We start from the raw sequence: 16,513 nt of genomic DNA, 5'->3' as shown, positions 1-16,513 counted from the left end.
GAATAAGCACAAGCGGGCCGCAGGAAGTACAGCCGCTGCCGAGAGCCAGAGGTTTAGACGCTCTGCTTGTTACCTAAAACCAGGTGGGGATGGAGAAGCCACACCTGGACCCAGGCGTGCCTCGCCCTCCGTTCCCTGCAGAGAAGAGGCCAGGAATGACAGGAATTCTCCCCCGCAGTCCCCAGCTTAGGACAGCCACAGCCATCTCCGAAGATGCTCTCGGGGGAAAATGGCCAGAAAGCGCGTAGCGGCTCCTTTAAGGCTCCTCCTCGCCCGCCCGCCCTCGCTCACGTGACCCGGGGCGGCCGCGCGCCGGCTCGGCCCCCCGCGCAAGCGGCGATGGCGGCGGCGGCGGGAGCTGCAGCGGCGGCGGCCGCCGAGGTGCGGAAGGGGAGGGGGAGAGGCGGGTGCATGCCCGCGCGCGCGCCCGGGGGAAGCGCGCACCCGTGCAATGCTCCGGGGGTGCAACGGGGCCGGGGGGCCCGGGCGGGACTTGCAGCAATCCGGGGGGCCAGCACCGGGGGCGGATGAGGGGACCAGGGGGTGGGAGGTGGGGGGAGTGGGCACGGAGGCGCGCGTGCAGCCGCCAGCTGCCCCTGAGTGGGTGGCGGGCGCCGGGGCCCCAGGATCACGCGCAAGGGGCACGAGGGGCCGTCCACCGGGCTGGGGGGTAGCGGGTGCTGGAGGGGTTGGTGCCCGGGGTCCCCGCGGCCTGGGGGACAAAGGGGGAGCGGCGCGTGGAGCCGGGAGGAGGGGGCGGGGCCGGGGCGCAGAGGCCCCGCCCCCTCCCCCTCCTCTCCTCTCGGCCTCAGAGATGCGGGGTCTACCAAGAGGGAGGGGGCTGATGCGAGCCCGGGGGAGGGGTCGTGCGGCCCCTCCAGGCAGCCGAGGCCGCGGAAGGGGGGGCCCCCACAGAGGAAGAGGTAGGCCCCGGAGCCTACTCTCTCTTCCCAGGGCCCAGGCATCCTGGGCCCCCCAACTCCCTACTGGGCTGACCAGCCCTTCTGTTCCTTGTCTCCCCTCCCAGGGGGAGGCCCCCGCTGAGATGGGGGCTCTGCTGCTGGAGGAGACCAGAGGAGCCCCCGAGAGAGGTGAGTGCAGCAGAAACAGACCCATTTGGACCTTCACCTCCCCTAATGCGGGATCCTCTGAGCCTGTAATCCTGAACTTTTTCTCTTCTACAGTTCATGGCTCTTTGGGGGACAACCCTCGTACTGAGGAGACCCTGCCCAAGGCCAACCCTGACTCCCTGGAGCCTGCTGGACCCTCATCTCCAGCTTCTGTCACTGTCACCGTTGGCGATGAGGGGGCTGACACCCCTGTAGGGCCTATACCGCTCATTGGAGATGAACCTGAGACTCTCGAGGGAGATGGGGACCTCCATGGAGGCCGGATCCTGCTGGGTGAGAGGCGGGGGAGTCTGGGGATGTGGCGGGGGAGTCTTCTGACTTCACCTTCCTTCTTATCTTGCCTTCTGCCTGCCTGCTTGTCTGTTTTCTAGGCCATGCCACAAAGTCATTCCCTTCTTCCCCCAGCAAGGGGGGTGCCTGTCCTAGCCGGGCCAAGATGTCAATGACAGGGGCCGGAAAATCACCTCCATCAGTCCAGAGTTTGGCTATGAGGCTGCTGAGTATGCCTGGGGCCCAGGGAACTGCATCAGCAGGGCCTGAACCCCCTCCAGCCACCACCGGCCCAGAGGGGCAGCCCAAGGTCCACCGAGCCCGGAAAACCATGTCCAAACCAGGAAATGGACAGGTGAGGATTAGGGAGTGGGGTGGGAGAGATTGAGGTAATCAAACATAAACCCCTGGTGGGCTTTTTTACAGTTTAACTTCTGGCCTCTTCTAATCCGTTCACACCTTCACATGTTTAACCAGGGGGATGCTATGTGTCAGGTATCAGGCTGGCCTTAATCTGTGAACCAACAGGTAGGGTCCTGTCTTCCTGGAGTTTACATTCTTGGGGTAGAGGTGGTGAAAGTAGAAGTTACAGATGTTAAAGAGTTAATCATATAGTTATGTCTTAGTTACTCTTATAATAATGACTAAGTGAAGGAATTTCAAACCACTCTTCCTTTCTACTTCCAAGCAAGCCCTGGGGGAGTTTTTTCATCCTTTCTTTGAAACTGCCTCTGCTCCATCTGTAAAGTTTTTGCTGGCAATCCAAACAGGGAAGGAAATGACAGAGGAGGGGAGTGACAAAGACCCAGAATCCCTGACAAGGTTTTAGGGCTCTTGGTGTCATACCTATTGTGGACCTAAAGGAAAAACTGAGGCAAACTTAATATAAGTAGAGGGTTCATCTGGGTCAAGTTTGAGGACTGCAACCCAGGAGCAAGTTAGGTCATAGGGCAACTTCCACTCCCTGCTGCAGTTACAGATAGGTTTCTAAAGGAAAAGGAGAGGCGGTTCCTAAGTTGTTTGCCGATAATTTACATTAAAATAACGTAAGCTGTTGATTGGCTATACATTGTTCTTTGTATCACAAATTTTGGGAACTTGAAGATAAAGGATGAGATAGCACAGCTAGCAGGAACAAAAGACCTTTAAACAGTTGCCTGAGTGGGGGTGGGCACTTGCATCTCACATAGCTCAGACTACTCAGCTGTGTTTTTTTCTCATGGTAAAGTTTCATTTATAAATTAGGTACAGTAAGAAATTAATAGCAATAACTAATGATAAAATAGCACAAGTATAATGATACACCAGCATCACTGAGAAACTACAGGTAAGTGGGGGCTACTAGTAACATAAAATTTACCATCTAAGCCATTTTTAAATGGACAGTTTAGGGCCGGGCACAGTGGCTCACGCCTGTAATCCTAGCACTTTGAGAGGCCGAGGTGGGAGGATCACTTGAGGCCAGGAGTTTGAGACCAGCCTGAGCAAGAGTAAGACCCCATCTCTACAAAAAATAGGAATATTAGCCAGATGTGGTGGCACAGGCCTGTAGTCCCAGCTACTTGGGAGGCTGAGGCAGGAGGATCGCTTGAGCTCAGGAGTTTGAAGTTGCTGTGAGCTATGATGACGCCACTGCACTCCAGCTTGGGCAACAGAGTGAAACCCTGTTTCCAGAAAAAAAAAGTATACTGGATAGTGGTATTAAATACTGTCATAATGTTGTATAACCATCAATCTCCAGAGCCTTTTCATCTTTTAAACTGACGCGCTGTACCTATTAAACAATAACTCTTCATTCCCCTTCCCCCCAACCCCCAGTCCCTGGCGATGACCTTTTCTTTGCATCTCTGAATTTGACTACTTTAAGCACCTCATAGAAGTGGAATCATACAGTGTTTGTCTTTGTGTGACTGGCTTATTCTGCATAGCATAATGTCTCCGAGGTTTATCCCTGTAGCACGTCAGAGTTTCCTTTTCATAGCTGAATAATATTCCATTGTGTGTATGTACCACGTTTTGCTTATTGATTCATCAGTGGCACTTGGATGGCTCCACGTTGTAGCTATTGTGAATAGCGCTGCTACGACAACGTTGGCATACGAAGGTCCTTCAGCTTTGCTGAGTTTGTTTTCTTATCTGTAAAATGGATGAGAAAACAACGTTCTCTGCATGGGTGCGAAGATGAGTGAGTGTTAGGTGTGGGGCATGCTTGACACGCTTCCTGTGGGGAAACAGCAGGTGTTCTTACTGCTGCTTTCTGGTTACTGGAGCTTCAGATGGCATTTTTGAGGGTGTGGCTCACCACCTCACCTCCACTTGGGGCTCCAGGCTAAGCACTGTAGGTGCTCTCTGACCCTAAGTGTGCTCCCTCTTGGCCCCCAGCCCCCAGTCCCCGAGAAGCGGCCCCCTGAAGTGCAGCATTTCCGCATGAGTGATGACGTCCACTCGCTGGGGAAGGTGACCTCAGGTCAGTCCCACCTCTCATGCCCTGTGGCTTGTTGTGGTCTATCCTGAGGGCTTAGAGTACAGGCCTCATTCCTTTCTCTCCTTGCAGACATGGCCAAAAGGAGGAAGCTGAACTCGGGAGCTGGACTGGTGAGCCTGCGGGGCAGGGCCTCTCCCCCGGGGGCTGCTCCCAGGGAGCCCAGGCCCTGGGCCCGCATCCTGCTCTCCAGAGGAATGGGTGAAAATGGGTGCCGGCGGCCTCAATTTTTCTCATCTTTTTCTAGTCGGAGGAGTTGGGTTCTGCCCGGGGTTCAGGAGAAGTGACCGTGCAGAAGGGGGACCCCGGGCCCCTAGAGGAGTGGGAGACAGTGGTAGGTGACGACTTCAGCCTCTACTACGATTCCTACTCTGTGGATGAGCGCGTGGACTCTGACAGCAAGGTGAGGGCCGGCCTGCCCTCCTGTCAGCCCTCTCCCAGGCCCGGGCTCTCCAGCCTTCCCTGTTCCCTGCCTTTTTCTCTTTCTTTCCTGTCTTCTGAACACCCACTAATTCCCTGCCCTGTGCTGTCTGGGACTTGTTGCCAGTGTGCGCTCCCACCCATTCCATTCTTTGTCCCTGTCCACAGAGATGGCCATGGCCCAGCCACTTTGGATTTATTGTCTCTTTTTTTAAAAAACATACATTATGCCATATATATAAAATTCAAAAGCATCTCATTTTGTTGTTTATTTGTTGTTTGCTTGCTTACTCCCTTGCCCTTTGTTTGGTTTTATCTCATATATTTGTCTGCAGTGTAATGTTTAGTCTTGCTGGTTTTGCTTTTTTTTTTTTTTTTTGCTGTTGTTGTTGTTGAGACAGAGTCTCGCTCTGTTTCCCGGGCTAGAGCGCCATGGCGTCAGCCTAGCTCACAGCAACCTCAAACTCCTGGGCTCAAGCGATCCTCCTGCCTCAGCCTCCCGAGTAGCTGGGACTACAGGTGTGCGCCACCACATCTGGCTAATTTTTCTGTTTTTAGTAGACATGGTGTCTCGATCTTGCTCAGGCTGGTCTTGAACTCCTGAGCTCAAACGATCCGCCTGCCTCGTCCTCCCAGAGTGCTAGGATTACAGGCATGAGCCACTGCGCCCGGCCTGGTTTTGCTTTTTATTTAACGCTTTATCAGGGACACTTTCAGATGTCCATGCAAGAGTAGAACAGCGAGCTCCCATGTACCTATCACCCAGCTCCAACGGGTGTTAATCCACATCTGGTCTTGACCCATCTGTATGCTTACACCCACCCTTGCTGGACTGTTCTAAAGCAAATCCCAGACATACGTATCATTTTACCTAGAAATGTTTCCATACATATCTCTAAATATAAGATCTCTTTTTAACATCACTGCGTTACTATTTTCACACCTAGAAAGTACTTCCTAATACCATGTAATAACCTGTCAGTCTTCACACTTCCTCAATTGTTCATGAATGGCTTTTTATCAAATCCAAATGAGGTCCACAGGTTGATTTGATTGACACATGTCTTAGGACTCTTTTGGTATTTAGGTTTCCCTGTCTTCTAAAAATATTTTTCCTCCCTATTTATTTGTTGAAGAATCCAGGTCAGTTGCCCTACAGAATTTCTCATATTCAGAAGTTGGCTGATTGGGTGGGGAGTGACACATTCCTCTCTGCCCAGTATTTCCTGTGAACTGATAGATCTAGAAGCATGATCAGCTTCAGGTTCCAAGAAGACTTGGCAGTGGGTATGTGTGCTTCGGATGGCATCACGTTAGGACGCGAAGAGCGTCTGGTCATTCTTATTGGTGACATGAAAATTAACCAGTGGGTTTAGGTGATGTCAGCCTGATGCCTTCGTTATAAAGTTCCTCATTAGCTTTTCATCTAGTGTTTTTAGCAGCCATTGGTAGTCTTGCCTATCTGTGAACCTCATAAAATGGGCATTGAACTATATGTTTATCTTCCGCAACTTTTTTTATTTAATATTGTGTTGCCAAGACCCATATACACTGTTGTAGCTTCAGCACCTTTTCACTGCTGTCTAATGTTCCACACATCCTCTCTTTACCCTGCCCTTTGCCTCCTTTGCTGCCCACACTTACCTTCTACAGGGAGCCACACCTGGGTGGCTGTGGTGGTGGCGGCGGCGGTGGTGGTGGTGGTGGTGGTTTTTTTCCTTTATTTATGTCATTGAGTCCTGGGGGTTGGATATGTCCTGCTCTGTCTCTCTCAGTCTGAAGTTGAAGCTCTGGCTGAACAACTGAGTGAAGAGGAGGAAGAAGAGGAAGAAGAAGAAGAGGAGGAGGAAGAGGAAGAAGAGGAGGAAGAAGAAGAGGAAGATGAGGAGTCAGGGAATCAGTCAGATCGGGTGAGAGTGGGTGGCATCTCCAGAGGAGTGGGGCCTGTGGGGCTGGAGGTCTGAGTCCTGGAGGGATGGCTGGGGGCGGGGCGAGGTCCCTAACCCTCTTCCTCTTCAGAGTGGTTCCAGTGGCCGGCGCAAGGCCAAGAAGAAATGGCGGAAGGACAGCCCGTGGGTGAAGCCTTCTCGGAAACGGCGGAAGCGGGAGCCTCCACGGGCCAAGGAGCCTCGAGGTGAGGAGGCGCCTCTGTTTTTGCGTCCCTTTATGGAGTCCCCTCCTAGCCCGGAGAGCGCGCACGTACACACACGCTCACGCATGTCCACCCGCATGTACCCACTCGTCCAGGCACCTGTGAGCTCGCACTCTCACCCTCTCTGTCTCTGTGTCAGGAGTGAATGGTGTGGGCTCCTCAGGCCCCAGTGAGTACATGGAGGTCCCTCTGGGGTCCCTGGAGCTGCCCAGCGAGGGGACCCTGTCCCCCAACCACGCTGGTAATTGCCGATTGCTGGGACAGGGAGCCACTAGGGGGCGCCCTCAGGGCAGGAGGGAAAGGGGAGGAGGGGAACACTGCCAGAGCCAGGGTGTCTGTACCAGGCTTTGGGGGTTCTGGAGCGTGGAGGGAGAGGTGGGGCGGGAGTGAGAAGAGCTGCCAGGGATCCAGTAGGTGAGGGGCAGAGCCCTCTTCAGCTTGCTTTTTCCTCCATCCAAGGGGTGTCCAATGACACGTCTTCGCTGGAGACAGAGCGGGGGTTTGAGGAGTTGCCGCTCTGCAGCTGCCGCATGGAGGCACCCAAGATCGACCGCATCAGCGAGAGAGCGGGGCACAAGTGCATGGCCACCGAGAGCGTGGACGGAGAGGTGGGCCGTGGGCTGGTGGGAGATGAGCAGGGGGTCCAGCCCTGGGCCCCAGCCTCACCCTCTCTTCCTGCCCATCCTCACTGCCTGCAGCTGTTGGGCTGCAACACCGCGATCCTTAAGCGGGAGACCATGAGGCCATCCAGCCGTGTGGCCCTGATGGTGCTCTGTGAGACCCACCGCGCCCGCATGGTCAAACACCACTGCTGCCCAGGCTGCGGCTACTTCTGCACAGCAGTGAGTCACCAGTGGGGCAGGGGGTGGCGTTCCCCATAGGGCAGGAGGCCCTGCGAGCCTGACCGTGTCCTTTCCCTGCCCCCAGGGCACCTTCCTGGAGTGCCACCCTGACTTCCGTGTGGCCCACCGCTTCCATAAGGCCTGTGTGTCCCAGCTGAATGGCATGGTCTTTTGTCCCCACTGTGGGGAAGATGCTTCCGAGGCCCAGGAGGTGACCATCCCCCGGGGTGATGGGGTAACCCCACCAGCCGGCACTGCAGCCCCTGCGCCCCCACCACTGGCACAGGACGCCCCTGGGAGAGCAGACACTTCCCAGCCCAGGTACGGGCCCCCCTTGTCTTCTGTCTGTTTCCTGCCCCATTCCTGTCTCCCCCAGACATCAGCACCTTCTCCCACAGCGCCCGGATGCGAGGGCACGGGGAGCCCCGGCGCCCACCGTGTGACCCCCTGACCGACACCATCGACAGCTCGGGGCCATCCCTGACCCTGCCTAATGGGGGCTGCCTCTCAGCCGTGGGGCTGCCGCTGGGGCCGGGCCGGGAGGCCCTGGAAAAGGCCCTGGTCATCCAGGAGTCAGAGAGGTGAGCGAGGGGCTGCTCTCAGGCACGGCGGAGCGGGGCTGAGGCTGAGGCTGGAATCTGAGCGCCGCCTCCCCCCCTCCCTCCTATGGCAGGCGGAAGAAGCTCCGTTTCCACCCCCGGCAGCTGTACCTGTCAGTGAAGCAGGGGGAGCTGCAGAAGGTGATCCTGATGCTGTGTGAGTGCCTCTCCTTCCTCCAGCACACCTTGGCTGAGCACCGACTGTATGCCAGGCACGGGGCTCAGGGCCAGGAGTACAGTCCTTGTCCTGAAGGACTTAGTGTGGCGAGAGAAAGGCACACATAGCCTGTGACCGTGGGGACGGTGGTGACTCGTAGGTGCCGGGTACTGTTCTGAGTGCTCACACACATTAACCCACTGAGGCCTTCCCTGCACAAAGGCACAAGGAGGTTGAGTGGCGGTGCGTGGCAGGGCCGGCTTTGAGCCCAGGCAGAGCTGGTGCTCTGGAGCCCCGCCCTCCGACCAGTGCCATGGTGGAGGCGAGCACAGAGGATGCCCAAGAGGGGCTCCTGACCTGGTTGGGGCCCTGAGAAGCCTTACTGGAGGAAGTGCCACCCACCCCCTAGCTTGCTTACCGCTTATCCCTCCCTCTCCCGGTGTGGCGGGCTCTCCCCGCAGTGGACAACCTGGACCCCAACTTCCAGAGCGACCAGCAGAGCAAGCGCACGCCCCTGCACGCGGCTGCCCAGAAGGGCTCCGTGGAGATCTGCCACGTGCTGCTGCAGGTCAGCACGGGCCGGCCCTCTGCCTCGGACCCCTCCCCTGCCCAGCGCCTCCCTGGTGCCAGCCCTCCTGCCCTCCTCACAGGCTGGAGCCAACATCAATGCAGTGGACAAGCAGCAACGGACGCCGCTGATGGAGGCCGTGGTGAACAACCACCTGGAGGTGGCCCGCTACATGGTGCAGCGTGGCGGCTGCGTCTACAGCAAGGTGCGTCAGCCGGGCAGGCAGCAGGGAGTGGCCCCGGGAGTCAGGGACCAGCTTTGGGGTGGCGGCCAGAGGGCTTATCTACCCGTGTCTCCTCAGGAGGAGGATGGCTCCACCTGTCTCCACCATGCGGCCAAAATCGGGAACTTAGAGATGGTCAACCTGCTGCTCGGCACAGGACAGGTGGACGTCAACGCCCAGGTCAGCGCCCAGGCAGCTCCCCTGGGTCCCTGGCACCTGGGTTGCACGGCCCGGCCCCAGGCCTGGGGTCCCCTTTCTCCTTATCTGATCCCTGACCCTTTCTCTCTGTGTCACACCCCTCCTGTCCCCGCCTTCCTTCTTCATCTGTATTTCTCCTCACTGTTTTCTTATTCTCGCTTCTTTCTCTTTATCAATTTGCAGAATAATTGGTTCCTGCCTCAATCTCTGAAAGTGTCCACAGAGGCTTTTTCATTAACTCTTGGGTTTTCATAGGTTGTACGTGTTTTACTCTGTTACTGACATTCTTTTTGGTCTTTGAATTGTTCCGTCTTTGTCCGGGAGAAGCCCCTTGTAGTAGGACCCTGTGGCCTTTGAGAGTCTCTTGGTCTTTCAGCACATTTCCTGCCCCACACTCAGAATCTACCATTTCTCTAGGAAACCCTTGCTCCTTTACATGGGAAACACTTTTTACAGTGTGTGATCTGTGTGCCCTGCAGTGTTTATTGCTATGGGGTTGCCACTGCACCTAGGACTTTTGAATAGGCAGATTTAGTAAATGTGGTTTTTTGTTTTGTATTTTTAAGAGACAGAGGTCTTGCTGTGTTGCCCAGGCTGGAGTGCAGTGGCAATTCACAGGCGTGATCAGAGCATACTGCAGCCTTGAAATCCTGGGCCCAGGCCATCCTCCTGCTTCAACCTCCCAAGTGTACACCACAGCACCCAGCCCTCTCTGGATTTTTTTTTTTTTTTTTTTTTTTTTTTTTTTTTTTGGAGACAGTCTCTCTCTATTATCCTGGGTAGAGTGCTGTGGTATCATCACAGCTTCTGCAACCTCAAACTCCTGGGCCCAAGCAATCCTCCTGCCTCAGCCTCCCGAGTGACTAGGACTACAGGCATGCACCACCATGCCCGGCTACTTTCTTCTATTTTTGGTAGAGACCGAGTCTCACTCTTGCTCAGGCTGGTCTCGAACTCCTGACCTCAAGTGATCCTCCCGCCTCGGCCTCCCAGAGTGCTAGGATTACAGGCGTGAGCCACCACAGCCAGCCTGTGGTTTTTATTTATTTCTTCATTTTCTGTGTTTTACTTTTTGTTTTGTTTTGTTTTGTTTTTTACAACAAGGCCTCACTCTGTTGCCCAGGCTAGAGTTTAGGGACTCAACAGGTACATGCCACCACACCCCGCTAAATTTTTTTTTTTAAACACAGAGCCTCACTATGTTGCTCAGGCTGGTCTTGAACTCCTGGCCTCACTCGATCCTCCCACCTCAGCCTCCCAAAATACTAGGATTACAGGTGTGAGCCACTGCACCCAGCTGCTTAGTATTTTTTTTTTTCTTTTTCCTCAGATGTAAGGAAACACCTGGCTGCATTTTTTAGATTACCTCCGCATTCTCGTTCTCTCCACAGCCTGGAGCCAATAGGCACTATTTAGTCCTGTTTTATAGATGAGGGAAATGAGACCCAGAGACATTAGGTGGCTTGCCCAGGGTCCCACAGCTTGTGGGTGGTGGAGCCAGGAGTCACGCTCCACGTCTGGCTCCAGACGTGTGCCCTTGACCGTGTGCCGCTTCGGTGAGCAGGGCCAGCTGCCTGCCCTCCCTCCGTCACCCCCTTCCCACCCACAGGACAGCGGGGGGTGGACGCCCATCATCTGGGCCGCGGAACACAAGCACATTGAGGTGATCCGCATGCTGCTGACACGGGGTGCCGACGTCACCCTCACTGACAACGTGAGTGGGAACTTGGATGCGTGGGGAGGAGGTGGGGACAGCCCCAGGCCCCCGAGCAAGGGGGGAGGCTGGATCCAAGGGCTTAGCTGCCTGCACCCCATCCCTCCCCACCTCCGCAGGAGGAAAACATCTGCCTACACTGGGCCTCCTTCACTGGCAGCGCTGCCATCGCTGAGGTCCTCCTGAATGCCCGCTGTGACCTCCATGCCGTCAACTACCATGGGGACACGCCCCTGCACATCGCGGCCCGGGAGAGCTACCACGACTGCGTGCTGTGAGCCCACACCCCACCCCACGGCCCTTTCCCCACCTCTCACAGCCCCAGACCCCACACGTGGGTGGCCTGTCCCCTGCCCAGGTTGTTCCTGTCACGTGGCGCCAACCCTGAGCTGCGGAACAAGGAGGGAGACACGGCGTGGGACCTGACTCCCGAGCGCTCCGACGTGTGGTTTGCGCTCCAGCTCAACCGCAAGCTGCGGCTCGGGGTGGGAAATCGAGCTATCCGCACTGAGAAGATCATCTGCCGGTGAGATTTGCACCCACCTCCACCCCCCATCGCCCCCCAAACCCAGAACTGCCACCTGCCCCCCCCCCCGTCTCATACAGCCCCATAATATCCCCCAAACCCTCCGCATGCCCCACTGAGTCCCCAGAACCACCCAGCCCCTCTCCCCACTAGGATTGCCAGATGCAGCAAATAAAAATAGAAGACAGACACCCAGTTAACTGGCATTTCAGATGAATAAAGCGTACTGTTTTCATGTAAGAATGTCTAGTGCCGCTGGGTGCGGTGGCCCACACCTGTAATCCTAGCACTCTGGGAGGCCGAAGCAGGAGAATCACTTGAGGCCAGGAGTTCAGACCAATCTGAGCAAGAGCGAGACCCCGACTCTACAAAAAATAGAGAAATTAGCCAAGTGTAGTGGCACGTGCATGTGGTCCCAGCTGCTTGGGAGGCTGAGCCAGGAGGATCGCTTGAGCCCAGGAGTTTGAGGTTGCTGTGAGCTGACGCCACGGCACTCTAGCCCGGGCAACAGAGTGAGACTGTGTCTCAAAAAAAGAAAAAAGAATGGGGACATACATATACTGAAAAGTCATTTCTTGTTTATTTATTTATTTTTGAGACAGAGTCTTGCTTTGTTGCCCGGGCTAGAGTGAGTGCCATGGTGTCAGTCTAGCTCACAGCAACCTCAAACTCCTGGGCTTAAGCGATCCTCCTGCCTCAGCCTCCCGAGTAGCTGGGACTACAGGCATGCGCCACCATGCCCGGCTAATTTTTTTTTTATATATATATATTTTAGTTGGCCAGATAATTTCTTTCTATTTTTAGTAGAGACGGTGTCTTGCTCTTGCTCAGGCTGGTCTCGAACTCCTGACCTCGAGCGATCCACCCGCCTCGGCCTCCCAGAGTGCTAGGATTACAGGCATGAGCCACCGCGCCCGGCCCATTTCTTGTTTATTAAAATTCAAATATAACTGGCTGTCCTGCGTTTTATCTGGCAACCTGACTCCCCTGAGTCCTGTCCCTTCCCCGTGCCCAGGCACCTCCCCAGCTCTCTCCTTGTATCTAGGGGAGCCCCTCACCCCTGCTCTAGCTCCCCAACCGAGACTCCCCCTCTTCTTTAGGGATGTGGCTCGGGGCTATGAGAATGTGCCCATTCCCTGTGTCAACGGTGTGGACGGGGAGCCCTGCCCCGAGGATTACAAGTATATCTCCGAGAACTGCGAGACGTCCACCATGAACATCGACCGCAACATCACCCACCTGCAGGTGAGGGGGGCCTTGGGCCTTCCCAAAAGAGCTGCCACGTACAGTTGGGAAAGTCGTGGACCAGCAGGGGCATCTGGCCAAGGGGACGGGCGCTGAGAGGGAGTCCTGGCAAGGGGTTGCATCCACCCAGGGGAAACAGTCCCTTTTCTGGGTCATGTTAAGGTATCATATGAGCTCATGGTAGCCCTGGGACACCCCCATCAGCAACATAAATTGATTTCCTCTCACTTTGGGACCATCACCACCCATTGTCCTGAAACATGGACCCAAGGAAGGACAGTGGTTGGGGGTTCGGGGAGCCCGAGAGTTGAGCCAAGACCAATTCTGGGGGTCGAGCTGACGTTCTGCCTCCCTGCCCCAGCACTGCACGTGTGTGGACGACTGCTCCAGCTCCAACTGCCTGTGCGGCCAGCTCAGCATCCGGTGCTGGTATGACAAGGTACGTGCCCCTCGCCTGGCCAGTGATGCTTGGCCACTCCTTCAGAGCAGCGGGCCCCACGCCAACTCCCTGGGACCTTTCCTCACCTCCTGCCCTATGGAGGAAGTGACAGAGAAGACAGGGAAGACTTAGGGATTTCTGGGATGCTGCCAGGACAGCGATGAGCCTGTGCCCAGGTCTATGCAAATCAAGAGTGATGGTCATGTGTTTCCTGTTCCCTGATCTCAGAGCTTACGTGCCCCACCCCCACCCCATCCTCCTTGTCTCTGTGTTGGAGTCAACAGTGGATTTTTCTGTAGAGTCCTGGGGTTTCTGGGCAGCTAAGATACCCCCCGCCAGAGAAATCACTGTCCTCCTCTCCCTCCACACCCCAGGACGGGCGGCTGCTGCAGGAATTTAACAAGATTGAGCCCCCCCTGATTTTCGAGTGTAACCAGGCTTGCTCCTGCTGGAGAAACTGCAAGAACCGTGTGGTGCAGAGCGGCATCAAGTGAGGCCCTGTCCCTGCAGGCCCGCCACCCTGCCCTTCCCCTGGGGCTTTTCCAGGGCCTGCATCCAACGGCATCCTCTCTCCCTCCCCCAGGGTTCGGCTGCAGCTCTACAGAACAGCCAAGATGGGCTGGGGGGTCCGCGCCCTGCAGACCATCCCCCAGGGGACCTTCATCTGCGAGTAAGTTGCGGGGTGGGGGGGGTGCCTTGCCACCTGGGGAGAGGGGCACACAGCTACCACTGACCCCCAGGCCTCCTGAGTCTTGTCTCTCCTGCCCACTCTCCCGCCAGCCTCCTCTGACCCGCACCCGTACAGCCGAGGACCCCACCTACCTCCACCGCCCAGACCACAGAGCCTGTCTCCCCTCCCCCATCTCCGCGTGTTTCCGAGCCGTGCACCCTCCCCACCCTTACTTTCCGGGGAAGCACCAGTCTTGGAGACAGGCCTGGGTTTGAGCCTTGCTCCGCTGCTGGGTGTCCTGGCCAAGTTACTTGACCTCTTTGAGCCTTATTTTTCTTCTCTGTGAAATGGAGGCGACAACAGTTACCTTTCTGTCCACCTGCAAGGCCTGTCCCTCTCCGTCAGTCCTTTCTCTGCCCAGCATCTGTAATCTCCCCCTTTCTCCTGGCTCCTACCCCATGGCCCTCAAACTCACCCAGCTCTCCTTTCGCCTTTAAAAAACAGACCAGCCCTTTAGCCCCATTTTCCTGTCCAAGGGGCCCTCTAGTTTCTCTTCTCTCCACCATGTCATCTCTCAACTTGTTGGACAAGTGGCCCCTTCCTGCTGAGCCTCAGCTTCCCCACCATCTACTCACTGCCTGTCCCTGCCAAAATCAGCCTCTGCCCCCAGTCTGCTGACGCTGCCTGTCCTCGGTCACGCCCGCCCCAGCTCCTGCTCCGTGTGTCTTGGTCTTCATTCTCCTGGCTTCTGCTCACCCCCTTAGACAACTGGCTCCTCTTCCCCCACTGCTGTCCAGATGTGGGTGTCCCCAGCCCTGACTCATGCCCTGAGCTTCTCGTCGCTCCTGTGGCTCTGGCTCTTCCTGCAGCCCTGGCCCCTCCTGTCCTTCAGCCCTGCGGCACCGTCCCCACCGGTGGGCTCCTAGTACACAAACCTGCCTGTGTGTAAACCCAAACAAATGTCCCCACCCAAGCCAACTGCCCCTAGACGTCAGTCCCCTTAACCACACAGGCTTGGCGTTGAGGCTGGAATGCTGCCCTTTAACCTGCCCACCACCGCTTCCCCCGGTCTTCCCTCGCCCACACCTGCCAGCCCTGCCTGTCGCTCCAGCTGGCAGGGGGACCCCAGTTGGCAGGATTGGGCCATGTTGTCCCTCACGTGCCTGTGTCTCCATGTGCCCCCCTCCTGATCTCCTCTGGGCCCACTATGCCCTGGGGTCTGGGAGGTTCATGGACAGCGACAGAGCTGTTGACCAGTAGCGGAGGAGGGTCCCAGGGGCTTGTGAGGAGAGACCTTGCTCACCTGCAGAGCATCACTTCCTATCTCACAGGTATGTCGGGGAGCTGATCTCCGATGCCGAGGCTGATGTGAGAGAGGATGATTCTTACCTCTTTGACCTAGACAACAAGGTGGGCAGGGATCCCCCTTCCCCCTGCTCCCAGTGGCTGGGTTTCTGGAGCCCCCTGGGAAGTCAGCAGATGGAAACCTGGGAGGAGGGACTGGTCAGAGTGGGGAGGTTGGCCAGCCGGGCAGGGCAGGGTGGACATGAAGAGTGACGCCCCGCCCTCAGGACGGAGAGGTGTACTGCATTGATGCCCGTTACTACGGCAACATCAGCCGCTTCATCAACCACCTGTGTGACCCCAACATCATTCCTGTCCGGGTCTTCATGCTGCACCAAGACCTGCGATTTCCACGCATCGCCTTCTTCAGTTCCCGAGACATCCGGACTGGGGAGGAGCTAGGGTGAGACTCCAGGGGCTCTGCCAGGGGTAGGAGACACGTGGTACCTGAGGGCTGGAGAGTGCCTGGTTTCCAAGCATGGATCAGAGCGAGCTTCTCTGTTCAGTGTACGTAAAAGTCCCCTGGGAGGTGTGTTGCAGTGAAGAGTCCTGGGCTGCTCTGTGAAATTCTGATTCAATAGGTTTGGGATGGGGCCAGGCGTCTGAGACGTTACCGGGCGATGTTGATGCTGCAAGTTCATGGAACATGTTATATGAGGGCTTAGAACCCATCTGGAGAAGATGGGGATGGGTGCCTGCGTCCTTCCTAGGCAGTGGGATCCACAGGGTCTCTGGGTGGGCTTCGGGCGACTGAGTACAGGTCCCACAAGCTCCTGTGCTCCTGGCAGGTTTGACTATGGCGACCGCTTCTGGGACATCAAAAGCAAATACTTCACCTGCCAGTGTGGCTCTGAGAAGTGCAAGCATTCAGCTGAAGCCATTGCCCTGGAACAGAGCCGCCTGGCCCGCCTGGACCCCCACCCCGAGCTGCTGCCCGAGCTCGGCTCGCTAGCCCCAGTCAACACCTGAGAACAGACCACAGGCTCCCTGTCCCAGCCTGGATGGCCACCGGCTCAGCACCCTCCTCCACGTGCTGCCCACAGCCCACGCCTGGGGGTGCCGCCGTCTTCTCTCCCCACCACCCCTTCACACATTCCTTAACCAGAGACCCCAGCCAGGCCCTGGAGGTCTGACAGCCCCTCTCTCCCAGAGCTGGCTCCTCCCTGGGAGGGCGACTTCAGGGCTGGCCACCACCTGCCCCCTACCTTCAGCCGAAGTTTGATGAATTGAAATCGGGCCTCTATATCAACGGGTTTCTTTGGTTCTCAATAAATGTTGGGTTTGGTAATAAACTGGGTGACTGTGGTGTGGGGTGGGGAAGAAGCAACAGCCAGAGGGAACGTGGGTCCAAGGGCCAGAGCGGGGCAGGTGTGGCTGCTGTGGACAGCTGCCTGGCAGGAGGAGGGCTGTGAGCGACCATGTGCGGCAGGGGCTGGTCAGGGGCTTAAATAAAGGCAAATTTCGATACTTAATCTTTGGGGGTGGGGAGTGTGCCACAGTTGAGGTAGTTTGTGAGGTTAGGGAGCATTTTCTT

General features: G+C 56.6%; 1 protein-coding gene across 10 annotated transcripts; it reads left to right on the top strand.

The window, feature by feature from the left end:
- Positions 1-318: 318 nt before the first annotated feature.
- On the top strand, positions 319-16,271 carry EHMT2 (euchromatic histone lysine methyltransferase 2). Of its 10 annotated transcripts, none has more exons than XM_069488973.1 (28): positions 319-381; positions 1,028-1,091; positions 1,185-1,403; positions 1,502-1,755; positions 3,783-3,867; positions 3,955-3,995; positions 4,130-4,285; positions 6,078-6,212; positions 6,322-6,436; positions 6,594-6,695; positions 6,914-7,062; positions 7,153-7,296; positions 7,382-7,617; positions 7,695-7,877; positions 7,970-8,052; positions 8,514-8,620; positions 8,703-8,825; positions 8,922-9,023; positions 10,651-10,755; positions 10,875-11,029; positions 11,114-11,281; positions 12,382-12,526; positions 12,888-12,965; positions 13,340-13,455; positions 13,549-13,635; positions 14,967-15,045; positions 15,207-15,382; positions 15,768-16,271. In XM_069488973.1, exons 1-28 carry the CDS (start codon positions 340-342, stop codon positions 15,946-15,948), a joined length of 3,630 nt encoding a protein of 1,209 aa, XP_069345074.1. In that variant the 5' UTR covers positions 319-339; the 3' UTR covers positions 15,949-16,271. The 10 variants fall into 10 exon arrangements, with proteins under 10 accessions (XP_069345074.1, XP_069345079.1, XP_069345077.1 ...); XM_069488974.1 differs by having other exon boundaries at positions 340-381; positions 10,651-10,773; positions 15,768-16,257; XM_069488978.1 differs by lacking the exon at positions 6,594-6,695.
- The last annotated feature ends 242 nt before the right edge of the window (positions 16,272-16,513 follow it).

The sequence above is a fragment of the Eulemur rufifrons genome, chromosome 15 (assembly GCF_041146395.1).
Source record: "Eulemur rufifrons isolate Redbay chromosome 15, OSU_ERuf_1, whole genome shotgun sequence".
In the NCBI taxonomy this organism is placed as follows: Eukaryota; Metazoa; Chordata; class Mammalia; order Primates; family Lemuridae; genus Eulemur; species Eulemur rufifrons.
This window is presented reverse-complemented; position numbering and strand designations above follow the sequence as displayed.